We start from the raw sequence: 27997 nt of genomic DNA on the forward strand, positions 1-27997 counted from the left end.
CTAAATAAATCACAGATGGGTGAGCAACTCTCAGATCCAAAGCTTTATTGAAAGACTGTCAGGTGTAACAAATATGAATATAAATATTATATGAAGGTGTCTGTAACCTAGAAACCCGAGGAACGTGTCTAAAGCTGTGTTGTTTGAGTCCCCATGCTAACGCTACAATACCACCCCCTCGTGCGGCATTAAGGCCCCGCCCCCGGTAGTTTGACAGACGTGAGACTCGCAAGGGGGCGGGGTCTGAGAGAAACACGGAAATTCAAATTTAAATGTATCTGGGTGGAAAATAGAAACCTCTAAAGAAGGAAAATAGACTCTTCAGAATATAATACAGAGCAAAAATATAAATATCTAATCGAAAACGATCAAAAACAGCAGTCAAAGCTAACACTCTAAGCTAACAGTGTACATGCTAATCTTCAGCATTTTCACCATTTTAGTTATCAAGCTAAGCGCACACAGGAATGTCTTTTTGGAGGTTTTTGGATAGCAAAAGCAGACACAATTTGTGTTTTAAAATATGAGCATCTCCTTCTATATATAATACAAATACAACTATAGCTCTGTATGCCATATAAACACCTGAGATTATGTCAAAGGTTTCAGTTTGATTGACAGCAGGATGGAAACAGATGCATTACATGACAAGTTGAGCGTCTACGTCCATGTCATGTGAATTATTGTTGTCCTTGTCATGTAGTTGGTTGTTGTCTTCATCACATGATTGGATCTTGGATTGGTGCGTATTGCATGATTGGTTCTTATCGCTGTCATGTGACTCATTCTTGTCATGTAGTTGGTTTGTGTCCCCATCTCCTGATTGGTTGTTGTCCATGTCACATGATTGTTTTTTGGCTATGTCATTTGACAGTTTCTTGTCCTTGTTACATGATTCGTTCTCCTCATGATGTGATTGGCTGTCATCCTTGTCACATGATTGTTTTTTGTCGTTTGATTCGTTCTCGTCCACGTCCCCTGATTGGTTCTTGTCCCTGTCGTGAGATGTGTGTTCCGCGTGTTTGAACATCAGGATGGAATTGTAAATCTTGAGAGCGGGGCCGAGTTTGATTGACATGATTCTAACTATGTCTCGCTGGGTGAGCAGCAGGAAAGCCCGCCCGTCTATTTGCTGGACAGAGTCAGAGGCCAATCAGATCACAGCAACATGAACGTGAGAAACAGTTTTTTTGTTTTTTTTACTTGTCTTACCTCGTCGCTGAATTGTTTGGCCAAGTCCTCACAACCAGGAAGTGACTCGATAAATTCCGACACCTGCAGACGCACACGGACAGGTATGAGACACTTTTGAAGTTCTAAAAAGATCCTAAAAGTTTAAAGAGACACGGTAAACCTGCTGCACGCTCCAGTGCCGCACAGCGCTGGCATGAACTCCGGCGACTCCTGGCAGGAGTTTACGGTGTTGTTCCCAGCACAGCGACAGATCGCTACTCGGCTGAGACGTCACGGAGGACAGGAAGACAGACTGATGGAGGACGGCCTGCAGGCTGGACTCTGGAGCTGCTGGGAGAAGGACACATCGTTCAAAATCAAGTAATGTAATGCAATGATATGCCATATTGTACCTGCACCGAGGCCTTCATGATGTAGCTCCTCCTCTTCCTGTTTCACTGAGAGCAATTTTGTATCCTGTGTTGTCCTGGGGGCGGAGTTATAATGACTTGCCCTACTGTTATGCTAATCTGCACCATCATATACCGCGGCCTCATATGGCCATGCATGTCAATTGTCTCACCTGTCACTCAATCTTCTTCTCTTCACCAGAGGAGCCAGCGGAGAGTCTCTGTACTCCGCCTTCACCTCAATACTCCCCCTGCTGGACAGAACGGAAACATCAGCCATTATATCCCCCTACCTGCTTGTCATCGCTTTTGTCACATCAACATATAATCACAGCATTACTCTTCTGACTGGTTGCCATGGTGATGCACAGCAACACCTCCAAGCCTGTCAGGGAGCGCCAACTCCTTACGCATGTTAATGTCCGAATAGGGACATCCGAAGGCACTGGGAGATAAAGGCAGCGACTCAGCACATGGAAAACACGACTCAGCATGTGTTTCAATTACGATTCAGCAAATGAGTACCTGTGGTGTCCGGTGTATTTGGGTCCTTTGATGTGTCCCACTCCTCTGCAACCTGATGTAGGACACGCGCCCTGAGAGGGGGTGGACCACTCTGTTGTACACACACACACACACACAGAAAATGGACATTAAGAGACAAGGACAAAGTAAATTTGACTCACAAAACTGACCCGGTGGTGGTTCCAAAGGATGTCCTGTGCGCTGACACCAGCCGATTGGATGAAGGTCACACAGGTCGCTGTCACACCAGACGTCAAAATGATGCGACCATCCGTCGTAGTGCACCTACACACACACACACACACATCATAAGTCATACACATGAGGCTACAAAAGAACAAGTCCAAACTGACATGATAGAAGTACCTTCACTCTATAGTCCTCTGTTGCTGTTACCGTGGCAACACGGATCAACATGGGGTTCCTCTTATCAACCGCCTCCAGTCTTTGGTTGATTTGAAAGCCGTGTGGACCTCTCTGATTGGACACACAACTTCGTTACCTGACTGGCACTCATTAGCCTCCTTGTTTCCTTATTTAGCTTCTGGTCTCCTTCTTTGCTAATTTGTCTCCTACTCTACCTCCTTGTTTAGTCCTTAAACTTCCTGTATCCTTGTCTACTGCCGTATTTCTACCTTGCCTCTATATCCTCGGCTCCTCACCGTAGTAAAAGCTGATCTCGGAGCAGCCTTAGACGCAGTTTCTCGCAGATATTCCTCCCAGGTAAAGTTCTCAGGGTCAGGGTGATCTGTGGATTGTATTGATTAGGCAGTATTGATGAATTTATTGAGCTCTGTGACATTACAGTGGAGGCGTACCCTGCGGGGCGGTCAAAGGTCGCCCGTGTTCTTGACACCAGCTAACAGGATGGACGTACGGACTGCTTCTGTCACACCTGAACCAGCAGTGAATCAATCCATCGATCAATTAACAATGAAAGTGATATTAATTAGGATCTGACCAGTAGTCGTAGGAGTTGTCCCAGTTGTCGAAATGAACCAGGAAGCGGTCGTCAATGACGTCGGCGATGGAAGCAACGCAGACGAGTCCTGGGTTTTTTTTGTCCACCGCCTCCAACTTCATCCCAACATGGAAGTCACATGACTGATGAGCACACAGACACATTAGGAGCCAGACAGGAAGCTTCCAGACAGATGGGTGTATACTAACGGCCGTGCGACAAGTGAAGAGGGTTGTGGGCGCCGCCTGAGCGCCAGTGGACTGAAGATACTGTGGCCAATCAAACTCAGACTCACTAGAACCTTGGGAGAGGGAGACAGGAGTGTGAGGAAAGTCATGTGACTATCATGTGGCTATCAAGTTTACCTTTGGGCGGGTGGAGTCTGTGTTTGTTGCCTTGACACCAGCCTGTTGGTTTGATTTCAGGCGAGTCTGCGTTTACCCAGAAGTCATAGCACTCCGAGTAGCCATCAATGTGGAGGCGCAGCCGGTAGCCAATCACCTGTCAGAGAGCTGATTAGCAACAGCTATCCTGCTACTATTGAGACATCCAGGGGTCATACATTTAAAACATGTGTGTCATATTTGTGCACGTCATGTCCGTTACCTCGGCAACAGTCAGTACACAGAACATGGAAGGATGCAGCGGGTCGATTCCCTCCAGCTTCATCCCAACTTTAAAACCGTTTTTCTTACTGGGATATGACTGGGACTGAGAAAACAAACAACTGTTAAATATATGTGTGTGCGTGTGAATACCTAACAGGAAATGACATTGAATCCACATTTTTTAAGAAGAACTTAACTTTTAAGGGTGAAAAACATTCTATTTCTCTTTTCAATTTATTTGAAATGCCATTTAGAACCACCTTAAAATCCAAACAGTGCAAAAATTCCTGCTATTTTTAAACCGCTATTCAGAAGTGTATTTAAAGTACTTGTGTATTACCTGGGTAAAGAGTGCCAGAGGAGCGGCTTCAGCATTCTCCTGGTTCAGATAGTTTTGCCATGACCATAAACGTCTCCTCATGTTCACTAAATACACACACACACACACAATATTGCAAATGTAGTGATAAAAATACATAAACTTTGACACCGGTGAAAAGTGTGTGTGTGTGTGTGTGTTACCTGGAGCACTGCTAGCTTTGTTCTTCATCTTCGTCTATGGTGCGCGAAAAACATGGAAATGACACACACAAACAATAAATAACTTTTCATTTCAAATACCACACAAATTATATTGTTGAAGTGAGTTTCAGACATGTTATTATTTTCACTTCAATGAGCAATATCCTCCAGATATTACCTCTCCATCATGGCTGCAATTTGCGATAATTGAAACCGGAAATTCAAATCTTGGTCCTTTCAGAATGTTTATGAAAACACACGACTAATGAGTCCTATTTTCCCCATTTACCACTCGAAGTCCAAAAAAACCCTCAAATTAGTAATAATTATCAATTAATGTATTATATTCTCACGGTGTGTTTCAAACAATTCCAAATTAAACCCATTTTTTTGACTTTTATTGTGAAGGGCTGACTGGTAAGGCACCACTACAACCTCGTTACCTTGCCATCCAGTTTAAGGAAACCAACGCAACTAAAATCGAGTCTTATTCGCGTCTCTGCTCCGGGTTCCGAACTCTCGTGTGCGACTTGGGCACTCGGGGAGTGCCGTTAAAGTGAGCTGGGGGAGCAGAGAGCTCAAAGCTCGACTTCTGGGAGTTAAAAAACGGGCCTTACCGTCTCCGAAGATCCGCGACTGCCTTGTGACAGCAACAACACAACACGGAAACGCTGTGCGCGAACACTTGACTGCGCATGCGCTGCGGCGCGAGCGCGTTGACAACACACTGGGTTAATCCGAAGTCCGAACAACCCCCAAAAAACACACAACTGGATATATCTGTTTTATCTAAAAATATCACAAATCACTCTAATTTAAATTATAATCACCATAAATACAACATTAACGACCAGATTGTGTATTCTTTGTGTATCAACACTTAATAAGTAATATAATAGAAGCAGATATACAGCTCTATAGTAATGTGTTTACCGTTTCCTTATAGTGTCCAAACTGGGAGATGGGAAGAAGAATATTCCATGCTCCTTCCAAGCTCCTCCTCCTTTCCTCCTTCCATCTTTCCCTCCTTTCTTTCTCCACTTGGAGCATCAGCAGACAAACCATCCGGAGGTGAGTCCTTCGCTTCCTTTTATTGATAAACAACATCACTATCATGGTGATGACACATTGATCACTATTGGCATAATTAAATATTGTTAGTTATTGACATGGTAAAAATAATATTATTATTATTATTAAACAAATTATTGTAAAATTCAGTTTATAAGATGCTAAAACAGGGGGAAAAAAATAAATGCTAACAATTCTGTGCTTGAAAACACAAAGTAAGAAGGTCAAATTGGAGGAAAAATAAGATGGTCATATTACAGACTGAGGATCGAAGTGAAAACTCTTCCGTCTGATTGGCTGCCAGGATCCATTTCCTCTTAATGGACACTCAGCTGCAGCTAGCATTAGCATCTCACTTCCTTTTCTCCTGGGCACACACACACACACACACACACACACACACACATGATGAGATCAATACTGCAGAAGTGTGTGACTGCCTTTGACGTATATCTACAGGATGTTGTCATCTCTCTCCTCCTGCTCTGGCCCGCCTCCATGTGACCAGACAAGCAATTCTGACTCCCGGCGCATCGCCATGGAAACATACTGGCGGGAAGTTCAAAGTATTGAAGAAGAACAGGAAGGAGATGACGAAGAGGAAGAAGAAAGGAAGAGTATGGATGGTAGGTAAGAAGGAGAAAAAAAAAACAAAGTTGTACATCTCCTTGTGTATGAACTCTTTGTGTACTTACAGAGGTGGAGCTGGAGGAGGCGTGGCTAACAGAGGCGGGGTTATCATCGCTGGTGATGGGTTCGTCAACAGAGGAGGCTCCGCCCCCGGCTGAGGCACTACTGTCCACGTTGACGAACCAACAGGCCGCAACCGTGAAGACGAGACTAGACAACTACAAGCACACGCTGAGGGCGAGAAACCGACCAATCAGAGACGTGCGAGACATATTTGGGGTAAGACACATATTAAGAAAATACAAAGAATGATGAAGCAAACAGGATGTTGATGCTTGTCTCTTCAGTCGGACTTTGAGTCGGAAGCCGGCCCCGCTTCGCCGAGTCAATGCAGCGAGTCGCCGCCTAGCCGCTACCATACCACCACTAAAACGATTCGCCGAAACACAACATCGGGTACTCGCTGTCTTCTCCTGTGTACCCCCGTCTCTCTCACTCAACTAATAAAGGTTTTTTTTTTTTTTTTTTACAGTGCGACCCATGCTTCCCAGTTTTAATCTACCTGACGACACATTATACCCCGGACATACCTCACCCTCTTCCACGCACACACCGGCTTCATCGCCTGCCCCCTGCCAGACGAGACAAGCCGATTGGCTGGTACGTGACTCTCCCTACTCGGAAGGCGTAGCCGAGCATAAAAGAGGCGGGGCACATTGTTGGGATTGCCAGCGTTTCCGGGGAGAAGACAGCAAAGACACGCCGGTGAGTTTGACTTTTTGACCTTGCACAAAATACACTTGTGTAACATATGTGTGTGTGTAGTTTGTTTGTCCACCTCTAGGTGTCACTTTAGCAGATGACCTGTCCCCAGGTGACTTGAAGCGACTGGGCTTCATCTGCCACATTGAGCTCTCCACCTTCCTGCAGGCGATGGGCGTGCAAACCAAACGCACCCGCCCGCCGCGCTGCAAGAGCTGGGGTGCGTTTCATTTCCGAGTAAAAGACCACCTAACCGTGACACTTCTTACAATCTTTCCCTTCATCTTGTTAGACGGCGCCGTCTTTGGCGTTCCTCTCAACACGCTGTTGGAGAACGACAGGAAGAAGTTTCCAGGGGTCAAAGTCCCTGTCGTCTTTCAGAAGGTGAAGGTGATAAGTCATATAAAACTCAACACAGGCGGGTAGGAGCAAACAAGGCATGGTGCATTAATTATAAACAACTATCGTATTTTTTTGGACTATAAGTCGCACAATGCTAAAAATGCATCATTAGGTAAGAAAAAACATACATAAGTCGCATTTTTTGCGGGTAATTTATTTTATAAACTTGACCAAAACAGACAAGTTCTAACAATAAAATAATAGAGAACAGGTTGAATAGGTGTAAGATATGCTAACAGCTACACAAAAAATAAACATGAACAGAAAAGGTGTCCAGTCTTTCATTCATTCATTCATTCATTCATTTTCTACCGCTTTTCCTTACTAGGGTCGCGGGGGATGCTGGAGCCTATCCCAGCTGCGGGGTACACCCTGGACTGGTGCCCAGCCAATCACAGGGCATATATAGACAAACAACCATTCACACTCACATTCATACCTATGGACAATTTGGAGTCGCTAATTAACCTAGCATGTTTTTGGAATGTGGGAGAAAACCGGAGTACCCGGAGAAAACCCACGCATGCACGGGGAGAACATGCAAACGCTACACAGAGATGGCCGGGGGTGGAATCGAACTCGGGTCTCCTAGCTGTGAGACCTGCGTGCTAACCACTTAACTACTATGCAGCTTGTGTAATATTTTCATTCATTCATTGATTTTCTACCGCTTATCCTCACGAGGGTCGCATCGGGTGCTGGAGCCTATCCCAGCTGTCTTCGTGCTGTCTTTGTGCCAACCAATCACAGGGCACATATAGACAAACAACCATTCACATTCACATTCATACCTATGGACAATTTGGAGTCGCTAATTAACCTAGCATGTTTTTGGAATGAGGGAGGAAACCGGAGTACCCGGAGAAAACTCCCGTATGCACGGGGAGAACATGCAAACTCCACACAGAGATGGCCGAGGGTGGAATTGAACCCTGGTCTCCTAGCTGTGACGTCTACGTGCTAACCACTCGACCACCGTACAGCCCTGTGTCCAATCTTTATGTAACATAAACAGTTTTTTTATATTTATAAGTCGCTGGAACAACCAACCTATGAAAAAAAAGTGCAACTTATAATCCGGAAAATACGGTATTTATTTTTGTAGTCCATCACCCGGCGATTTTGCATTGTTAGCATGTCGCTAAAGGTGACAATTCCTAACACCGTCTTTGTTGTGTGTGTGTAGTTGTTGAGTGTTTTAGAGCAGAACGGCTTGCAGACCGAAGGTATTCTCAGGGTACCAGGATCGGCTGCTCGACTCAAGGTAACACAACACAAACATGACAAGCATAGAAAGTGGCTCAATAAAATATTACAACAATATACAACATGTGTGTGTGTGTGTGTGTGTAGTACCTGCGCAGGGAACTAGACAGGTGTCCAGATGGGTTCGATTGGTCCAAAGTGAGACAAGTGGACGCTGCAGGTCTGCTCAAGCTTTTCATCCGAGAGTTGCCGACTCCTTTGCTGACTCATGCACATCTGGCAACCTTCCAGGCTGTACTGGGTATAAACACAAACACACACACACAAAGTCATACACACAAACTAAAGAATGACAGGTGTGTGTGTAGGTGTGTCATCGGTGGTCCACCAGGTTCAAGCGTTGCAGATGTTGTCATTGTTGCTTCCTGAATCCAACAGAGAAACTCTTAGAGTGAGTGACGCCTTTAAAGCTCCGCCCCCACTCATTCTGTTGTCATGGTTACAGCCCGCTCTTTCTTTGGACTTTCTAGGCTCTGCTGGTGTTCCTCAGTAAGGTTGTGTCCCATCAGGACCAGAATAGGATGACTCTGTGGAATGTCTCCATGGTCATGGCGCCCAATCTCTTTGCCCGCCATCAACGCGGCAACAAGCGCTCATTGGCCAAGCAGCAAGAGGACATGGAGGAGGCGGTGGGCGGGGCTCACCTGGTCCACCTGATGGTCACGAACCAGGACGTCTTGTGGACGGTGAGCGAGTGAGAGACGCTGATACAATACGTCGAAGTCACGTCATTGCTTCCTGTTCCAGGTGCCCAACTTCCTGTTGTCGCAGCTGAGACAAATGAACCAAGCGTCCAATCACAAAATGGCGCTGTCCCGTCCGGGACGTCTGCTCAGGAGTAGGAACGACAAAAACAAGAAGCAGGTGAGATGCTTTGACGTTGCTTACTTGCTGTGTTTACTTTTACTTGTCGGCGTGTGCGTGTCAAAGGTCACGGAGCTGTGCGTCGGCCTCATTAAGGTTCACGCCCCCCTTCACACCAAAGTTTCCATGGCGATACAGCTTGACAGACAAATGACAGCCAGAGACGTCACCGCTCATTTCAAGTGTGACAACAGGTACACACACACATAAACACACAGAAGCCAATCATGTGACAAGGTCATGTGATCTGCCCCCACAGTCGCATTCAGCGTCTCTACGAAGTCGGAGGAAACATCGGCGAACGTCGTCTCCACCCAGATTGTCTTCTCTTGGATGTTTACCAGGTGAACCCTCGCTGCGATTGGCTCATCAAACCATGACCCCGCCCACTTTAGATCCTCATCCAATCAGACGGTCATGTGATGGTTCTTGCTGCTACAACTGATGCACTTGTCTTCTCCTGAATGCATGCATGCTAATGCGGTTTACAGACCACCAATGCACTTTACAAAGGTGGCACATTTAAAGCACTTTCAGTCTCTCTGAGAACCGACCCCCCCCTTTTTTTTTTTAAATGTTTCTCAGACATAATCAATACAATTATTGTAAATTTCTGCTCATTAAACTGAACAGAAGTGTTTTATTTCAAATAGAATTGAGCCACCTATGTACAAAGCTTGCTTCTGACTGAAAAACATCACGTCATGGCACGTTTTGACCTCCTCCCCCCTGCCAAAAAAAAAAAAAAAAAAAAACCTAGTGAGTCCAGTTCAGTCCAGATGTTAGGAACAGCTCATATTATCCATTTGTGACTCCTCGGCGGCCATGGCGGCGGCCTGAAGGGCGTCGGTGTCGCTCTGGAGAAGTTTCCTTTCGCTGTGCATGTTGTTTTCGTGGCGTTTCAGATCAGACGCCTGCAAAACACACAAAAAAAAAGTCTCCAACTTGTGTCTATACATATAGTTGAACCTCAAAAAAACAGAACGGGCTTCAGTGACATCATCAAAGTAATGGCGAGGGCGTGATTTATTGATTTATAACTTACATGACAGCTAATAGTGATTGTATTAACATGATTTATCCTATGGGAGAAAATGTGTTGGGTGTTTAGAAGTGGGCTGCACGGTGGACGAGTGGTTAGCGCACAGACCTCACAGCTAGGAGACCAGGGTTCAATTCCACCCTCGGCCATCTTTTTTCCGGGTTTTCTCCGGGTACTCCGGTTTCCTCCCACATTCCAAAAACATGCTAGGTTAATTAGCGACTCCAAATTGTCCATAGATATGAATGTGAGTGTGAATGGTTGTTTGTCTATATGTGCCCTGTGATTGGCTGGCGACCAGTCCAGTGTGAACGCCGCCTCTCGCCCGAAGACAGCTGGGATAGGCTCCCTCCCACATTCCAAAAACATGCTATGTTAATTGGCGACTCCAAATTGTCCATAGGTATGAATGTGAGTGTGAATGGTTGTTTGTCTATATGTGCCCTGTGATTGTATATAACAGTATAGTGTAAAAAAATATTGTATATAACAATATAACAGTCACTAAAGTCATCATACAGCAACTTCACACTCAAATATACAAACATGTACCAATATAATAAAAAAAAACAACTCCAAATTATCCATAGGTATGAATATGAGTGTGAATGGTTGTTTGTCTATATGTGCCCTGTGATTGGCTGGCGACCAGTCCAGGGTGTACCCCGCCTCTCGCCCGAAGACAGCTAGGATAGGCTCCAGCACCCCCCCGTGACCCTCGTGAGGAAAAGCGGTAAAAAATGAATGAATGTTTCGAAGTGAAAAGAAGACTTGCAGCACCTTGGCGAATGCCTTCGTGCAGGACGTACACACAAACGGTTTCTCTCCCCTGTGTCTCCTCTCGTGGTCTTTCAGGTGAGATTTGTGTTTAAAAGCCTGCAAAGAAGGGACAGACGGGTGAGAGACAGGAAACGTGGAGTAGATAGACGGAGCTTTTCTCGAATGAGACCTTTTCACACATCTGGCAGGCAAACGGACGCTCGTTGCTGTGGACACGCTCGTGTTTTTTCAAGTCTGGAGCTCGGATGAACGATTTCCCGCAAACGTCGCATCGATATGGCTTGAAGCCCGTGTGGATCTTTAGGTGTTCTTAAACAGACAGACAAAAACAGAGTCATGGCGGTGAAAAAAAACAACAAAAAAACGCCATGTTATCACCTTTTAAGTGAGCGTGAGTGGTGAACGCTTTCGAGCAGATCTCACACGCAAAAGGACGATCGGCTGAATGGAGCTTCTCGTGTTTCCTAAAACGTACGCACACATATGTAAGAGTCATGTAAGAGTGTATGTATGTAGGTATGAAGGTACCACATACCTGAGTCTGGACTCGTCCAAGAAGGTCTTAGCGCACACGTGACACGCCAGCTGCTCTCGATGTCCGTAAAGGAGGTATTCAAACTTCATGTCCGCCGTCGCCGTGGCCCAACCGGGCGGCTGCTCGTCTTTGACCTCGCCCATACTGTCAGCGAACGTTAGCGTCTGGGTGGCGTGGTGCTCTGCTCCAAGTTCTTTTGGCTCCACCTCCATTTCTGGCACCACATCTTGGTCATAGCAGGCCACCTTGGGGAGGGGGGGGGCACAAATATCGAGTTCAGACTTTTCTTCATCGAGTACCACCACAGAAATACTTTACCAGTTTTACCATTAAAAGGGGTTTGTGTACTATCAGGTTCTAATGTATACCTTGTGTACATCCTCATTGGCCAGCTCTTTCAAAATGGCCTCCTGAACACGGAGCGCCGCATTAGGAGATTTATCCAGCTCCTGATTGGCCGCGGCCCCGACCAGATCATCTGCGGTGGGCGTGTCCTCGTGTTCCCCGAGAACCTGCGCAAAACATGAATAAAATAATAAAGTATTGACCTTGAGTGGTTAGCACGCAGGCCTCACAGCTAGGAGACCCGTGTTCAATTCCACCCTCAGCCATCTCTGTGTGGAGTTTGCATGTTCTCCCCGTGCATGCATGGGTTTTCTCCGGGTATTCCAGTTTCATCCCACATTCCAAAAACATGCTAGGTTGCTAACATGCTAACTGGCGACTCCAAATTGTCCATAGGTATGAATGTGAGTGTGAATGGTTGTTTGTCTATACTGTATGTGCCCTGTGGTTGGCTGGCGACCAGTCCAGGGTGTACCCCGCCTCTCGCCCCAAGACAGCTGGGATAGGCTCCAGCACCCCCCCGCCGCGACCCTCGTGAGGATAAGCGGTAAAAAAATGAATGAATGACCTCCACCAAGGAAAAACTATATTTGCTATAATGTCCAGTACCTCTGCCTCAGCAGCCAGCTGCGCCTCAGGAGGCAGCGCCATCTTTACAATGTCGTAAGGAAACTTGTCTTTCTCTTCAGCTGACATGTCCCGTTTCTACATGGAAAAAAAATCTGTTAAGAAACATGACTCCGGTGTCCATCAGGGTTCTTTCCCGATACATCACACTTTTTGCTTTAGATCACGTGACTCATGCTTTCAAATCCAGACCCATCTATGAAGCCACACCCACCACATGTGTGTGTACCTGCGAGCAGAGTTTATCCAGGAAGCGGATGCCGAGGATTTGTCCCGATGACATCATCAGGTTGATGTCTCTCTTCTTGATGGAGATTTTGGCCGTGTACATGTAGTTCAACACCTCCTCAAAGATGTCGGAGCGGATGAAGTCGATCTCGATCACAGACGAGTTATCCACCTGTACATACAGTCAGTCATGATTACGGCGGTTTGATTCAAGATATCGTGCGTGTGTGTGTGTGTGAGAGTACCTCGTGTTTCTTGAAGAGTTTCTTGAAGTAGTTGGAGCACGCCGCCAGAACGCAGCGGTGAGCTCGGAATTTGACATCTTCCACCACCACGGCAATGTCGCAGTGGTCGCCCTCCAGTCGTTGCTCGTTCAGCAACCTGAGGAAAATGTTCTTGTGCTCGTCGTCGACGTACTTCACCGTCTCGGCCATCTGGAATCACATGTATATGTCAAGAGAGGTCACTTTATATAATTATTATTAAGTAATGCATTTTAATTTACAGACAACTGATTGATAATTGCTACTTCATTTTCTTTGTGGTTACATTTCAAATAAAAGATGAAACAAAATTAGCAATGTGCATCACATATTTGATCATTTAGAATGAATCCATTAATGGTGTGCAGTACTTAGCTGCAACCAGCAGGGGCACTGTCGATTAACCTCAATTAAATAGCAATTCAAAGAGCACTAGAGGTAGTTGAGCATGTCATGTATACATGTATATTTTTCCAATTAAAAAATATTTTTTTAAACAATCAATAATTTAAATCACTAAATAGCTTTGATTGGTTTGCATTAAAAAGTGAAAATTGTGTCATATTGATATGGCAGCACTTTAAACTGACTTCCTAAAACTAAATAAACAACCTCGTGGTTAACATGTTGGAAAACGGGCACGCGCCTCAGAGCGTGTGTCTTCACATGACGTCACGTGTGGACGTTTGGCAACTAGCTAGCAATTAGCATGGAGCGGCTATTGCTCTGTTAAAAGTCAAAGCAGGACCATGAAACCGACACAGAAACATAGACTAGGACATTGACGGGTTTAGTAGAATAGGGAGATGTCGGCCTGGTCGAGCTGGGAAAGCAAATGAAGACGTGTTTTTGCTAAATCAACATAGCAGCAGGTCTTTCGTCAGTGCCACGGAGCTCGTCAAAGGCTAATATGACGAGCCATGACGCGAAGTACACAGCGGGCCGTGAAACAGTCGCCTCGGATCACAATGGACTGGATTCGGGGTCCCCACCCGAGACTATTAGGAACGTTAAGCTGCTGTTTGCGGAGTTAAATGGCGGATGTGCGGCCTGGTGCACCACTTGGACACAAAATGGCGATTTCCGCCAAGAGTCCGCCATTCTCGTTCGTTTCAAACTCGTCTGCGCGCGGCCGGCTCGCGGGCTCATCCCGGGAGCGAGACACAGGCACGCGGGCAGCACGAACGAGAGGACACGCGAGCGAGCGGCCATGAGCGGCTCGAGAACGCGCAGCCATCCCCGCCGAGCGGAGCGAGTAAGGGCGCGGGCGCAGGCTCTTACCTCACTGCGAGCCCGGTGTCAGCGGGATGTGTGGCTCCGTTGTGCTAATGAAGGCCCGGAAAACACTTTGATCGCTTGTTGTTGTTGTTATTGTTGTTGTCGAGGACGAGCACAGGGTTGAGGCCGCGCTTTGCGCCTGCTCCCACACTGCGGGGGCACGTAAAGATCCCAGACAGAGCGCCGGGCTCATCACGCATGCGCACTGTCTTTCTGGAAGACTGGCCTACATGTTCACGTGATGTCAGTTCTGACCCGGTTAGCAAAGTTTGAGTAACTTGGCAGTGCTGTGACGTCATCGCGACCCTTATATAATGTATGCTCATTCTATAGGGCAGGCTAGTCTGGGGGCCACATTCTAAAAAAGCTAAAGACTGGTGTGGGCGGACATTTTCCTTCACTGTAAATCTTATTCTGTATATAATTATCAATGCACCAAATGGACTGCATATACTACTGGACAGGAAGTCACTGCTTTTTTTTGAGAACCTACTGCCAAAACGAAGGATCCTCGAGATACTCTGATGTCTCACTAACTGGTCGAGCTCAGGCCTGCAAAGGGACTCTAGCAGGGCTGTTGGGTTCTACTTTTTGGGATTGAAAGGGAATAAAAATATGGAGCAGGACAAGATGAAGTTTGTCCACAGACGCTGGTCATGTGACATGTGAACGTGTATCATCAAAAAAACATTAAGAAAATAAAATCACTTTTGTTTGGTCCATGTGACCGACTGTAAACAATATGCAAATACGGCAATTCACGTTTCAATTCTGCAAGCTTGATTGGGAATTTGGTATTGTGGTGACCTCTGACCCCTTTGATTTTGTCAACCAATCACAGCAAAACTGCTATATTGATACCCCTCTAAGCACATTAATAGTCATCACAGACTACTTGAACACATCACTATGGAAGCCCTGCCCCCAGCCCAGTGACTGACAGCTTTGGGGGGGGTAATCTGTGCGTGGAGGGAAGGAGGGCGGGGTCTGACCTGTCAAGAGTGAAAAGCAATAATCCATCCAAACAACAGACACACAGCCACACACAAAGACGAAGGATGGAGGACACAAGCCTCTGACGACTTGCATCCAAGTAAGGACAAATGGACAGAATGGTCACGATTGGCCGCAGCTTGCGGTGCTGAGAAATGGTTCTACTTTTGCATTGTGTTACCTAAAAAAAAATAGTCATCATGTTAATTTAATTATTGTGTGACTTATTTTTTTCTCTCGTGAATGGATCTATCACTTCCTGTTTACATCCAATACCCTGGTGAGTAAACACACACACAACAGCTTTAAGTCTTTGGTAATAAGAGATGCTCATCTATCTAATCAAGTCCACTCAAAGTGCTATTTTTCACTTCCGGTCCGAAACCGTTCACTTAAAAGCCGTCAGAGTTTTCATTTTTAAATGAGGATTTAACGCCCCCTGCCGTCTCGTGCGTCTTGACGTCATTGCGTCAGAGAAATGACGTTGTAAAAAAAAAAAAAAAAAAAGCTCACCGCGAGGAAGAGGGCGAGCGTCCCGCAACAGGACAGGTAAAGAAAGACACATGCACGGATTTAACGGAAGACATGACAGATAAATAGCAAATGCAATGCAACTCCTAATCGGGATTATTCACCATCACTACTTCGCTAGTGGCAGTTTTGCATGATCATGCTGCAGCTGGGATGTGCGTGTGTGCGTGCGTTGCAGTGGGGTGTTTCCTGCTGCAGGATGAACCATTAGCACATTAGAACACATGCATGGAATCATTGTGATGTCAAAAGCTTTTGCCCTAAACAAATCAATACGAATGCATTGCAAATGGATTCAATAATGTAAACACTTATTTCTTGGCTTAGAATAGAACATTAAAAAAAAAAACATGCAGAATTTTTCAAATATTGTTACTACTAACATTTTAGCACTTCACTTAAAGGAGCTTCTTCTTTAAATGCGTCTGTTATTATGTTATTTATATTTTCTTGAGCTTTATTGATCACTTTAAACCTTTCATCTTAACACAGAAGTTAATTATTGATGTATTGCTTCTCCCTGCACTGTATTACTATACTTTATTTATACCTTATTGTATTCATACATTATTATACACATTATACCATATAATGGAAGTGATTATACATTATTTCTAATATTATAAATATTGTTTCACTATTGTAAATATCAACATTTACAGTTAACTCTTCCATACACACACACACACACTGACCCACATCATCGCACTCAAAAGCAGATCACATTCTCTTACCCATAATCTCTCTCTCTCTCTGGCTCTACCGTTACCACGGCAACCCTCACATGACAGCTGGCCAGGTCAAAAGATTGATAGCCTGTCAAACAACGCAAAACATGTTATCATATGATTCTGAGCTGTCTGAATTTTTTGCTTTCAGGTAAACTCATCGCCATGACAACAGAGCAAAGCGAACCACAGGAGGCGGAATCTGTTCCGGAAGCCGCCGCCCACTCCACGCCCATTCAGGTAAGAAAGAAGCATTGAAACATCGTTAGTGCAACGCGGTAATGTGACTTAACTTTCTGTACAGGTAGGGGAGGGCGGGGCATCCCATTATCAAGGTAGCTTATTGGCGGATGAGTCAACCGGTCACCTGTCACCGGGCAGTCGAGTCGCTCCCTCGCCGGTCAGGAACCCTCTGAACTTCAGGACTATGCAGGCCAAAGTCACCCTGCTGGACGGCACCTTGTTTACCTGCACTGTGGAGGTGACACCAACACTCGTAAAAACACAAAATTACACATAAACAAGTCAAATAAAACAAATTGTTGTTGCAGAAACGAGCTCGCGGTATCCAGCTGTTTGACAAGGTCTGCGAGCATGTCAACCTGCTGGAGCGGGACTACTTTGCCTTGTCCTTCAGAGACGCCGACAACTATAAGGTAAGCACCATCTTGGCTTTGTTTCTGTCACTTCTATCTTCTATCAGACGACCATTAACCTCTGTCTTGTAGAACTGGTTGGACCCTGGGAAGGAGATGAAGAAACAGGTCAGAGGTCAGTAACTATCCAACCATGTATTACCGCAGCTCTTCTGACTTTGGGTTTACATTGTGCAAGGTGGACGTTATCATGAATCAATGGAGGAGCAAGCGATGGAATGTATATGATTTGTGCATGTGCTGATATGTGAGCGAGGTACCATGGACTTTGACATTGCGCATGATTTTGAGGCTTTCTCCTCAGTTCTAGTATGCAAGGTGGAAGCTATCATTAATAACTGGCGGGCGGAGCGTTGGAATTATATATGATATATGCTTGTGTTGGTGTGTAAGCAAGGCACCCACGTATTTGACAATGCAAGGCTTTTTATTCAGTTCGAGTATGCAAAGTGGAGGTTATCATTAATAACTGGCAGGCGGAGCGCTGAAATTATATATGATGTATGCTTGTGTTCGTGTGTAAGCAAGGCACCCACGTATTTGACAATGCAAGGCTTTTTATTCAGTTCTAATACGCAAAGTGGAGGTTATCATTAATAACTGGCAGGCGGAGCGCTGAAATTATATATGATGTATGCTTGTGTGCGTGTGTAAGCAAGGCACCCACGTATTTGACAATGCAAGGTTTTTTATTCAGTTCTAATACGCAAAGTGGAGGTTATCATTAATAACTGGCAGGCGGAGCGCTGAAATTATATATGATGTATGCTTGTGTGCGTGTGTAAGCAAGGCACCCACGTATTTGACAATGCAAGGCTTTTTATTCAGTTCTAATATGCAAAGTGGAGGTTATCATTAATAACTGGCAGGCGGAGCGCTGAAATTATATATGATGTATGCTTGTGTGCGTGTGTAAGCAAGGCACCCACGTATTTGACAATGCAAGGCTTTTTATTCAGTTCTAATACGCAAAGTGGAGGTTATCATTAATAACTGGCAGGCGGAGAGCTGAAATTATATATGATGTATGCTTGTGTGCGTGTGTAAGCAAGGCACCCACGTATTTGACAATGCAAGGCTTTTTATTCACTTCTAATACGCAAAGTGGAGGTTATCATTAATAACTGGCGGGTGGAGCGCTGGAATTATACATGATGTTTGCTTGTGTTTGTGTGTAAGTAAGGCACCCAGGTGTTTGACAATGCAAGGCTTTTTATTCAGTTCTAGTATGCAAGGTGGAGGCTATCATTAATAACTGGTGGGTGGAGCGCTGGAATTATATATGATGTATGCTTGTGTTCGTGTGTAAGCAAGGCAGCCAGGTATTTGACAATGCAAGGCTTTTTATTCAGTTCTAGTATGCAAGGTGGAGACTATCATTAATAACTGGCGGGCGGAGCGCTGGAATTATATATGATGTATGCTTGTGTTGGTGTGTAAGTAAGACACCCAGGTCTTTGACAATGGAAGGCTTTTTATTCAGTTCTAGTATGCAAGGTGGAGGCTATCATTAATAACTGGTAGGCGGAGCGCTGGAATTATATACTATGATGTATGCTTGTGTTGGTGTGTAAGTAAGACACCCAGGTCTTTGACAATGCAAGGCTTTTTATTCAGTTCTAGTATGCAAAGTGGAGGTTATCATTAATAACTGGCAGGTGGGGTGATGGAATTATATATGATGTATGCTTGTATTCGTGTGGAAGCAAGGCAGTCAGGTCTTTGACAATGTTCCGCTTTTTATTAGTTCAAGTGTGCAAGGTGGAGGTTATCATTAATAACTGGCAGGCGGGGCAATGGAATTATATATGATATATGCTTGTGTTCGTGTGTAAGCAAGGCACCCAGGTCTCTGACAATGCAAGGCTTTTTATTCAGTTCTAGTATGCAAGATGGATGTTATCATTAATAACTGGTGGGCGGGGCGATGGAATTCTATATGATGTTTGCTTGTGTTCGTGTGTAAGCAGGCACCGCAATACTTTTTATTCAGTTCTAGTATGCAAAATGGAGGTTATCATTCATAACTGGCATGGAAAGAACCCACCTCTGTTGTTGCAGGTGTCCCCTGGCACTTCTCCTTCAACGTCAAGTTTTACCCCCCGAACCCTGCCCAGCTCTCTGAGGACATCACCAGGTAGGTTCACCTATCTGCCAATCAAAAGTCCATCAGATGAAGGTTATTTATATCCTCTATAGGTACTTCCTGTGTCTGCAGCTTAGACAGGATATCGTGTCCGGTCAACTTCCGTGTTCATTCGCAACTCACACTGTCCTCGGCTCCTATACCGTCCAATCAGAGCTGGGAGACTACGACCCAGGTAGTTCCCTGATCTGCTCCTCCTGCTATCAAAACACCCTCAAACCCGACTCTGTTCTTCTTGCAGATGAATGTGGCTCGGACTACGTAAGCGAACTCTGTTTTGCTCCCAACCAAAGCAAGCAAATGGAGGAGAAGATCATGGAGCTACACAAAAGTTACAGGTTCTTTTTGTAATTTGATTTATTTGAATGTATATTTTTAATATCCACAGTTCCGCCTTCCGGAATTCTTTCCTTAAATGTGCCATTGTGTTTAGAGGAATGACACCAGCTGAAGCTGAGATGCACTTCCTGGAAAACGTGAAGAAACTTTCAATGTATGGAGTTGACCTTCATCACGCAAGGGTAAACACACACTAAACTACACTACACTTTTTGCTTCATGTGCAACATTGGTGGCTCTGTCTTTTGATTCTTAATTCATTTCCAAATGAGGGAAAGCCTAATATGGGCAAATCCCATGCTACAACATTCGCCAATACATGACCCACTTCCTGTCTGTGGTCGATGACTTCTGTTTGTGTGTGCGTGCGTGTGTGTGTTCTCATTCCACTGATTTTTCCACTCGTGTCCAATTCACTTTGTCACCGTGAAGCCAGCAAACCGATTAGAATATTGTTTTCTCTTTTTCTTACATACCATTTAGACATGTCACACTGAGTGCTTTTATATATTAAATATAAATATATTTAAAAAGGAAACAAAGAGTGTTAGATTGTTATTTATATTTTATATACAGTGTTAAGTTTTTATTTTTCCTGTCTTTTTTTTTTTTTTTTTTGCATTGAATGGACTAGATGGTAGGAAGCCGCTTTGATTGCTTGTCTTCAGGTCGCTCCGAGGTAAGACGGCGTGCTGTCTATCCGTCTTTGTGTTGTCTTCTTTTATTTTATGTCCGCAGACCGGCGCCCATTGGACCAACAAGAGGTGCTAAACAACTGCATTGATTTTATGTATGTGTAGGACTCGGAGGGCGTGGCCATCATGCTGGGCGTGTGCAGTAGTGGCCTGCTTGTCTACAGGGACCGGCTGAGGATCAACAGGTTTTCATGGCCAAAGATCCTGAAGATCTCGTACAAAAGAAACAACTTCTACATCAAGATACGGCCTGGAGAGGTGATGACCGCAGCAACCTGAATTAAAATTTGTTGAAGTTCTTTAACTGGTGACTCGTCTCCAGTTTGACCAGTTTGAATCAACGATTGGTTTCAAGCTGCTAAACCACAGAGCAGCCAAGAGATTGTGGAAAGTGTGTGTGGAGCATCACTCCTTCTTCAGGTGTTTACATTGTCTTCAAGATTTCAATGTGAAGTGTCGACCAATCACCTTGCACGCCCTCCTCCTTTCCTGTAGGCTTGTGTCTCCGGAAGAACCTCCAAAGCGTTTTCTCACTCTCGGGTCCAAGTTCCGCTACAGCGGTCGTACCCAGATCCAAAGTCGCAGAGCCAGCGCTCAGATATCCAGACCGGCGCCCAATTTCCCACGATGCATCAGCAAGAGGAACATGCTGAGTCGCAGCCTGGATGGAGGTACGGATCCTGATCCTGCTGGAGGCAACATTTTATCCTCCTGTCCAGGTTTTATTATGGAACTTCAGGTTGGGAATCTTTAAAAAAAAAAAAACGCTGTGGAATTTACATTGAGGTGTTGAGGCAAGCCGATTTTTTATACAATGTACATGCCAGTGACCAGAGTTTTGATTGGTCCTCAGCTCCGAGTGCCACGCCCACCTCCTCTCTCAATGGCTCTCCAGCCATCACAGCCAATGGAAACTCAAAAACAGGTAGAAGTTAATCTGTCAATCAAGTAACAGTACTCAAGTACTGGCCTCTGATTGGCCACAATGCTTGTGATTGGCTGCAGAGAACCCGCTGTGTCGGATTTCTCAGGTGGCCACGCCTCCTTGTGACATACACTGCCAGGATTTTGGACTTTGTGTAAAAGGCAATAGTGGATCTTCTGTTACGGCTCTGATGTGGCCATTTTGTGGGATGAAAGAGACCCACCAAAAAGCACTAACCAATAATCTCTTTCATGATGCGGTTTGGAGGCGGGGTTAAGGGAAATGCTCACGCCCCTTTGACCTTTGAGCACCACCCATTCATTGTTTTACTACTGTTCTCTGCAAGACCTGATGGCGCTGAAGCTGATTGGCTGCTGCCTTGCCTGCGCTGCATGTGTCCTGAACTCTGATTGGCCGAGTTGACACATACTGTGCTACTATGGATACCGATGCTACAGCTAATGATGTGTATCTGTGTGTTAAGACATGGGCACTGGACTGTACGCAGTGTCTAAAACCATCACTGCCAGTGACCTCATCACCACAGTCACCCCTGAGAAGAGGATGGAGGAGCACATGGATGAAGGAGCCAATCAGATGAGAGCTTTTAGAGCAGGTGAGTACAACCAAAAGACGGGTTTACACCTTCGCTTGCATCCATTGTGTCCTTATTTTGTTGTTGCAGTTGAGGAGGTGCAGGACAGCGTGGAGGTGGAGCAAGAGCCGGAACCAGAGGTGGCCCAAGAGGTCGAGAAGGAGGTGGAGCAGGAGGTGAAGCAACGGGACAATGAGGAGATCACAAATGTAATAGAGGTCCCTCAAAGTCCGCTTACTTCTGAGCAACTGGATGACAACCACAAAAATGTGAGTACTTATTGATCTGTATGTTAGTAGGCCACTTCCTGTTTTACGTATAGTATGATGTAAGCATTTTTGATTTTGGGCATAACAATGCTAGCTAAGTATGACATTTGTGGTGCCCCCAATGGGTTGTGGTCAAAATGCTATTGAATACATGCTAGCATACATGTAACGCTGCTGAATGACTTATGCGCAATTAATTAGGTACCTTTCCAAAGATGTTTTGATTGATGTTTTTCAACCAATCTTGCTCAAATCGTTGACATATGTGCTTGTCAGCACCTTAGAAGTGTGTACCAAATTTGGTGATGTGTGTCCGTATTTGTCCGAAAAATGTGTGTGGCTTTAGTTTATACAAACACAAATGCATTGTATATATTACGCGCTAACAATCGAGTGTGATTGTTCGATAGCGCTGTGCCTGAGATGGATCCATCGTTAGCACACAAATCGATCGATTTCTGCGCTCATGATTTATATAAGTGCCTTGCGCTGGAGACCGATGCTTTGACACTGCGCTGACGATATAATGACAATCGTTGGTCTGCTAATTGCATACAATGGGTTAGGATTAGGATTAGGATTAGGCTTAGGGTTAGGGTTAGGGTTCACACTCCCCCCGCCGAGAACGGTACGAAAGTGAACTGTAATTGACAATTAATCATTCATTCATTCATTTTCTACCGCTTTTTCCTCACGAGGGTCGCAGGGGTGCTGGAGCCTATCCCAGCTGTCTTTGGGCGAGAGGCGGGGTACACCCTGGACCGGTCGCCAGCCAATCACAGGGCACATATAGACGACAATTAATCAAAGATTTGAAATTTGTATGCATCCACTTCTTGTTGATTCTTGTAAGTAACAACGCTCAGCGCTGCCATCTGTTGGCATCTAAACAAACTACACACATCTATCCTGGCCGCAGTATTATACCATTGATCGTGAGCGCAGAAATTGATCGATTTGTGCGCTAACGATGGATCCATCTCGGGCGCAGCGCTATCGATATAGATATACAGTATATTGTATCATGTTGATTGCTTTGTGTCTTCAGACAGAGCTGACAGAGACTGTGGATGGAGACCTAACAGCCACTGAGGTGATTACACAATACTCATTTTTACTGACTTGTACCAAGCAACACCAACATGTGTGTTTGTCTTTCAGTCCGACCAGGACGAAGACTTAAAAAGTGAACAGGTGAATTCTATTATCCGCCATTATATTTGTGTTGACTGCTTGACTCACCTGGCCGTGACTCCACCTCCAGGAAATCGTTGCCAGTCCAGAAAAGGTTGAGAAACCCGCAAGTACCATCAGCGATCTTAGACGCTCCTTCTTAGAGGGAGGTGGGCCGATGGGAGGGCTGACCGAGTGGGAAAAACGGCTGGCGGCGTCGCCTGTTCGCCGAGCGGATGACTCGCCCATGATTGAGCCCCTGGAAGCAGAAGAGGTAAGAATTAGCTCATAGTCATATAAAACATGTTCTGTGATTGGTTAATGAATCTGTGTGTATGTGTGCGCCCCAGGAGGGTGGGGCTACAGTAAAGCAGCCAATCAAAGGGAAGAGCATCACTCTGGGGCGGAGTTATGACACCGCCTCCGGCAGTGTTGTCGCCATAACGAATGATTTTACCGTGACGAGAACAAGGGGTGATGATGTCATCACTGTGGGACAGTCGCTCCTCATGAGTAGTAATAAGGCGGAGCCTCGACTCCCCGAAGGTCAAAGTGAAGTCCCTGCTTTTGTGGGTGGAAGCCCCGCCCCTGCACTGAATCACCTGACCAGCAAGAAGTCCCCCTTCATGGCCAGAGCGGTACGCTGCTTCGTGGTTGACACGGCGACACTAACACTAGCAACCTAGCGTATGTTTATGCTAACAACAATATAGCGACTAGCACCAATGAAGTACCCTCGGGACTTCATTTGGTGTGATAGCAGCATGTGCCCAAGTTGGGGGGGGGGGGGGCTACTTACTCCCAGCTTCTTCCTGCTTTTCCTCCAATAGAAAAGGCTGACCTTAACTCCTTGCTTCTTGCGGATTTTTTGCAGTGGGGGAGGGGCTTGTTTGTGTTCTTCACCCTTTGCAGTCTTCCCATCTTCATCACTTCCTGTTGACATTTAATCTGGCACGTTACGCAGAATATTTTTGAAAACAATAACAGGAAGAGAAGTCAACGTTTGCTTTGGCGGCAACACAAGCATGGTTATGTTTGACCCCGCCCCCTTCACTAAAGAATTATCAATGTATGTAATCATAATGGAATTGTTGATGTGTGTCCATGTGCAGCCGAAGCCTCCGCTAAGCGAAATGTCTCCTGAGCTAACGGCTTTGCTGAATTCGGCCAGAGAACAAAAAACCTTCATGGAACACAACCTGATGAAGGTTAACCATTTAACCTGTTTGTCCCGCCCTCTTACACCTGTTGGCCACGCCCCCTTATAGTGTTTATTTCCGATTTCAGACCTCAGAGAGAGTCGAGACCATCATGGTGGCATCAGAGGAGGAGCCAATGACAGAGCAGCACCAGGTAGTGACGGGACGTTTCATTGGTCCGCCTCCTTGTGAGCCCCCACCCCCTCCACCGGGGGCTTCAGTGATGCATGCCGATGATGCCAGTGATGATATCGATCGTCAGTATAAGTTTGACGATGCAAGTGACGACGAGCCCAGCAGCCAGGCGAGTGATGACGATGATGTTAGCCAGGCTAGCCAAGATGCTATCAGCGTGTTAGCTCAAACGGTAGTGGAGGAGGTCATGGATACGGCGGTCAGGCAGTCCCAAAGCCCCACGGCTGGCATCACCGATCCAGACGACGCTGTACAGCTTAGTCCCACCATGAGGCCCTGTTCTGTGTTGGGCACTCGGCCGGTTACAAGTCTTTCCATGCGTTACCATGACGACGAGGACTCCGAGGAGCTTTCTGAAGAGGATGAAGGTGAATGGAGGACTGGAGAAAACTCCCCTTCCCCCACTTCTCCACGTAGTCCCTGTTCCACCAATGAGAGGCAGCTTTACTACCTCGCCGACCAAGACAAGGATGGTCAGACCCTGCAGGAGGTAACACTGAATGTCCGACCAGTCCCAGTGATACCGCTCCTTGTCAAACCGATTTGAATGAAACCATTCCCAGTGAAACCAGTCCCTTTGAAATCATTCCCAATGAATACAAGCAACCCCAGCAAATCCTGTCCCAATGAAACCAGTCCACATAAATCTGACCCTCTATAGTGAACCTCACCCTGTGAATCTTGTTCCAATCAAACCAGTCCAAGCGAATCAAGTATCCCAGAGAAACCAGTCCCAATGAAACCATTCCCTATCAAACCAGTACCTTTGAAATCATTCCCAACGAATTCAAGCACCCCCAGCAAATCCTGTCCCAATGAAACCAGTCCACATAAATCCGACCCCCCACAGGGAATCCTCACCCTGTGAATGTTGTTACAGTCAAACCAGTCCAAACGAAATCAGTCGAAGCGAAGCATGTATCCAAGAAAAACCAGTCCCAATGAAACCAGTCCCAGTGAATCCTAGCCCTGTGAAACCAGTCCCTTTGAAATCATTCCCAACGAATTCAAGCAACCCCAGCAAAGTCCCAGTGATACCTCTCCTTGTCAAACCGATTCAAATGAAACCATTCGCAGTGAAACCAGTCCCTTTGAAATCATTCCCAACGAATACAAGCAACCCCAGCAAATCCTGTCCCAATGAAACCAGTCCACATAAATCCAACCCCCCACAGTGAATCCTGACCCTGTGAATCTTGTTCCAATCAAACCAGTCCAAACAAAACCAGTCGAAGCGAATCATGTGTCCTAATGAAACCATTCCCAGTGAATCCTAGCCCTGTGAAACCAGTCCCTTTTGAAATCATTCCCAACGAATTCAAACAGCCCCAGCAAATCCTGTCCCAATGAAACCAGTCCACATAAATCCGACCCCCCACAGTGAATCCTCACCCTGTGAATCTTGTTCCAGTCAAACCAGTCCAAACGAAATCAGTCGGTCATGTCCCAATGAAACCATTCCCATTGATCCGTTCCCAGTGAAACAAGTCCTAGCGAAATCTTTCCAAATAAAACCAGTCTGTGTTTTTGTTCACATGTCACGTTTGTCTTGGTCAGGTGGTTCCTGTCCTGAGGAAGACTTTGACGTACGAAGCTCCAGGGGTGAGGAACTCTCACATCATCTGCCATATTTTGGCTTCTTTAGGAAAACTGGGTGACAAATGGATCAATCTTATTATGTCTCATATGTTTCAGAGGCAAGTGGACTCCGATCGCCCTGCTGGACTGCTACTGAGTTCCCAGACCTTCACCGCAGAGACGTCCACCACGTCCAGCACCACTCACATTACCAAGGCAGGAATCTGTTACATGACTACAAAAACACAAACTGCAGTATTAACTGTTTGGTCTCTTTGTCGTTAGATGGTGAATAAAGGGATTTCAGAAACTAGGATTGAGAAGAGGATTGTCATTTCCGGAGACACCGAAATGGACCACGATCAGGTAATCCATCAAAACTGTGAATTAAAACCACACTTGGACCAAACAAGGTGAAAAGAGGACTCACCAGACGCTGCCTAGACCTGGTCAGACGTGTAAACGTGTGTCTTTAAGGCCCTGGCGGAGGCACTCAACGAGGCCCGGCGGCAGCATCCCGAGCTGTCCGTCACACGGGTCGTCATCCATAAAGAAACCGAGGTTGACCCTGATGATCGTATGATTGATTAGGGATATGACAGGTAAAAAGGTCAAAAGGATACTGATTGGCTAATGCATGGCAGTGTGAAGAGTTCAAACTACAAGTGCTATGCTAACATCTGCTAGCACTTTTTCACGGTCACCTCCTGGGAAAAATAATTTATCTCGAAATAAATAAAAAAAATTCAACTTAAAAGCACTCAAAGAGAACACGTGACCGGAATAAGCTAGCCTTTGCTAACACAGCTTCTCGAAACTATGCTAATTAGCATGCATTTCTCATGACTATTTCTGTCTCTTTCAGGACACTTAAAGGCTGCACTGTGGACGTCGGAACTTGAAAATTTACAAGAAAATCACACATGTAACCAAATAGAATGCAATGAACATTAGCTTTCCAGTCTGACCTCACTTTCTCGTAGCAAGCAGACAACCTGACCCGCTGTAGTATTTGCTCATAGCAGAAATGTTTTCTTCCGACAAGGTAGCATGATTGCCAGCACTGCATAGCTGCTAAAGCTTTGTTTATTGTGTTATTTTATCATAGAGACAGGCTACAACACACAAACACAACAATGAAAACATGAGCGCCGCACTATAATCAAAGGGCTTTGACGCTAACTGCTTTTAGCTCGCTTAAAATAGTTACTTCCAAAGCTTGTTGATATACTGTGACTTACTTGACAATTACACCAAAATATTCTTATGAAATGTACTCATATTTACACCAGCTCATGACAATGGGACATATGTTAGCTCAGCATTAGCATGCTAATGTTGAGCCATATTTCCCCCCAAAAAGAAGATATTTGTTTGCTGTACAGACATTTTTGGTTATAACATTAAGTACTTGTACTCTGTCTCTATGGAAACCTGATTCTTACTGAAATACTCGCCTACACTATGTATTATTTGTTCATTAAACAACACCTGCTGTGTCATGTTACTTAACTGAAGCAAGACTGAAGGTGGCTTAATAAAATGGCTGACAGCTGTTGTCATGGTCGTCCCAATTTGCTCACAAGTGGGTACTGAAAGACAAAACATGTTTTAAATTGTGTGAAAAATTGAAATTGGAATGTTTTTTTTTGGAAAAGAGGACACCTTAGTACCGCAAAAATT

General features: G+C 45.4%; 4 protein-coding genes and 1 long non-coding RNA gene across 17 annotated transcripts in view; 2 read left to right on the forward strand and 3 right to left on the reverse strand.

The window, feature by feature from the left end:
- Window positions 1–17: 17 nt before the first annotated feature.
- Window positions 18–4938, reverse strand: l3mbtl4 (L3MBTL histone methyl-lysine binding protein 4). The gene is made up of 18 exons (XM_078792334.1): window positions 4817–4938; window positions 4200–4233; window positions 4018–4103; window positions 3676–3780; window positions 3435–3570; window positions 3279–3370; window positions 3070–3212; window positions 2927–3003; window positions 2771–2856; window positions 2475–2585; window positions 2279–2393; window positions 2109–2199; window positions 1924–2028; window positions 1757–1834; window positions 1587–1660; window positions 1355–1524; window positions 1213–1275; window positions 18–1132 (listed from the first exon to the last, which is right to left on the reverse strand). The coding sequence occupies exons 2-18, from the start codon at window positions 4225–4227 to the stop codon at window positions 641–643; spliced, it is 2052 nt and encodes a 683-aa protein (XP_078648460.1). The 5' UTR covers window positions 4228–4233; window positions 4817–4938; the 3' UTR covers window positions 18–640.
- Window positions 4648–9843, forward strand: arhgap28 (Rho GTPase activating protein 28). Of its 2 annotated transcripts, XM_058059685.2 has the most exons (14): window positions 4648–5270; window positions 5730–5896; window positions 5968–6179; window positions 6248–6356; window positions 6433–6665; window positions 6726–6882; window positions 6955–7046; window positions 8251–8328; window positions 8418–8571; window positions 8639–8721; window positions 8801–9016; window positions 9078–9194; window positions 9261–9388; window positions 9454–9841. In XM_058059685.2, exons 1-14 carry the CDS (start codon window positions 5161–5163, stop codon window positions 9572–9574), a joined length of 1977 nt encoding a protein of 658 aa, XP_057915668.2. In that variant the 5' UTR covers window positions 4648–5160; the 3' UTR covers window positions 9575–9841. The 2 variants fall into 2 exon arrangements, with proteins under 2 accessions (XP_057915668.2, XP_078648461.1); XM_078792335.1 differs by having other exon boundaries at window positions 9078–9388; window positions 9454–9843.
- Window positions 8756–17274, reverse strand: zbtb14 (zinc finger and BTB domain containing 14). 3 transcript variants are annotated; one of them, XM_078792337.1, is made up of 10 exons: window positions 16551–17274; window positions 12997–13185; window positions 12753–12923; window positions 12506–12601; window positions 11920–12063; window positions 11552–11796; window positions 11395–11480; window positions 11186–11325; window positions 11017–11112; window positions 8756–10108 (listed from the first exon to the last, which is right to left on the reverse strand). In XM_078792337.1, the coding sequence occupies exons 2-10, from the start codon at window positions 13183–13185 to the stop codon at window positions 9977–9979; spliced, it is 1299 nt and encodes a 432-aa protein (XP_078648463.1). In that variant the 5' UTR covers window positions 16551–17274; the 3' UTR covers window positions 8756–9976. The 3 variants fall into 3 exon arrangements, with proteins under 3 accessions (XP_078648463.1, XP_078648462.1, XP_057915684.1); XM_078792336.1 differs by lacking the exon at window positions 16551–17274 and adding an exon at window positions 14007–14120; XM_058059701.2 differs by lacking the exon at window positions 16551–17274 and adding an exon at window positions 14296–14503 and having other exon boundaries at window positions 9042–10108.
- LOC131108579 (protein 4.1-like) lies at window positions 14996–27872 on the forward strand. Of its 9 annotated transcripts, none has more exons than XM_078792332.1 (27): window positions 14996–15385; window positions 16720–16784; window positions 16849–17025; window positions 17096–17200; window positions 17273–17315; window positions 19262–19337; window positions 19400–19521; window positions 19588–19684; window positions 19780–19867; window positions 20320–20364; window positions 20486–20638; window positions 20703–20800; window positions 20876–21051; window positions 21234–21305; window positions 21790–21921; window positions 21991–22169; window positions 23218–23262; window positions 23331–23363; window positions 23434–23616; window positions 23693–23980; window positions 24455–24550; window positions 24630–25226; window positions 26294–26338; window positions 26432–26530; window positions 26600–26680; window positions 26792–26916; window positions 27180–27872. In XM_078792332.1, the coding sequence occupies exons 3-26, from the start codon at window positions 16972–16974 to the stop codon at window positions 26903–26905; spliced, it is 3021 nt and encodes a 1006-aa protein (XP_078648458.1). In that variant the 5' UTR covers window positions 14996–15385; window positions 16720–16784; window positions 16849–16971; the 3' UTR covers window positions 26906–26916; window positions 27180–27872. The 9 variants fall into 9 exon arrangements, with proteins under 9 accessions (XP_078648458.1, XP_078648451.1, XP_078648452.1 ...); XM_078792325.1 differs by lacking the exon at window positions 14996–15385 and adding an exon at window positions 15405–15565 and having other exon boundaries at window positions 16696–16784; XM_078792333.1 differs by lacking the exon at window positions 14996–15385 and adding an exon at window positions 15407–15565 and having other exon boundaries at window positions 16696–16784; window positions 24630–24695.
- LOC144899563 (uncharacterized) overlaps window positions 19247–27997 on the reverse strand; it is a 9015-nt gene continuing 264 nt past the window's right edge. Inside the window, exons 1-4 of one of the 2 annotated variants that reach the window (XR_013627790.1) lie at window positions 27828–27978; window positions 26745–26882; window positions 23412–23601; window positions 19247–19351 (exon numbers count right to left, since the gene is read on the reverse strand). This is a non-coding gene — a long non-coding RNA (uncharacterized LOC144899563). Of the gene's footprint in view, window positions 19352–23411; window positions 23602–26744; window positions 26883–27827; window positions 27979–27997 lie in introns of those variants that run through there. The other variant, XR_013627789.1, reaches the window with a different exon arrangement.

The sequence above is a fragment of the Doryrhamphus excisus genome, linkage group LG7, assembly GCF_037039965.1.
Source record: "Doryrhamphus excisus strain RoL-2023G ecotype Guam linkage group LG7, RoL_Dexc_Guam_v1.1, whole genome shotgun sequence".
NCBI classification, from domain to species: domain Eukaryota; kingdom Metazoa; phylum Chordata; class Actinopteri; order Syngnathiformes; family Syngnathidae; genus Doryrhamphus; species Doryrhamphus excisus.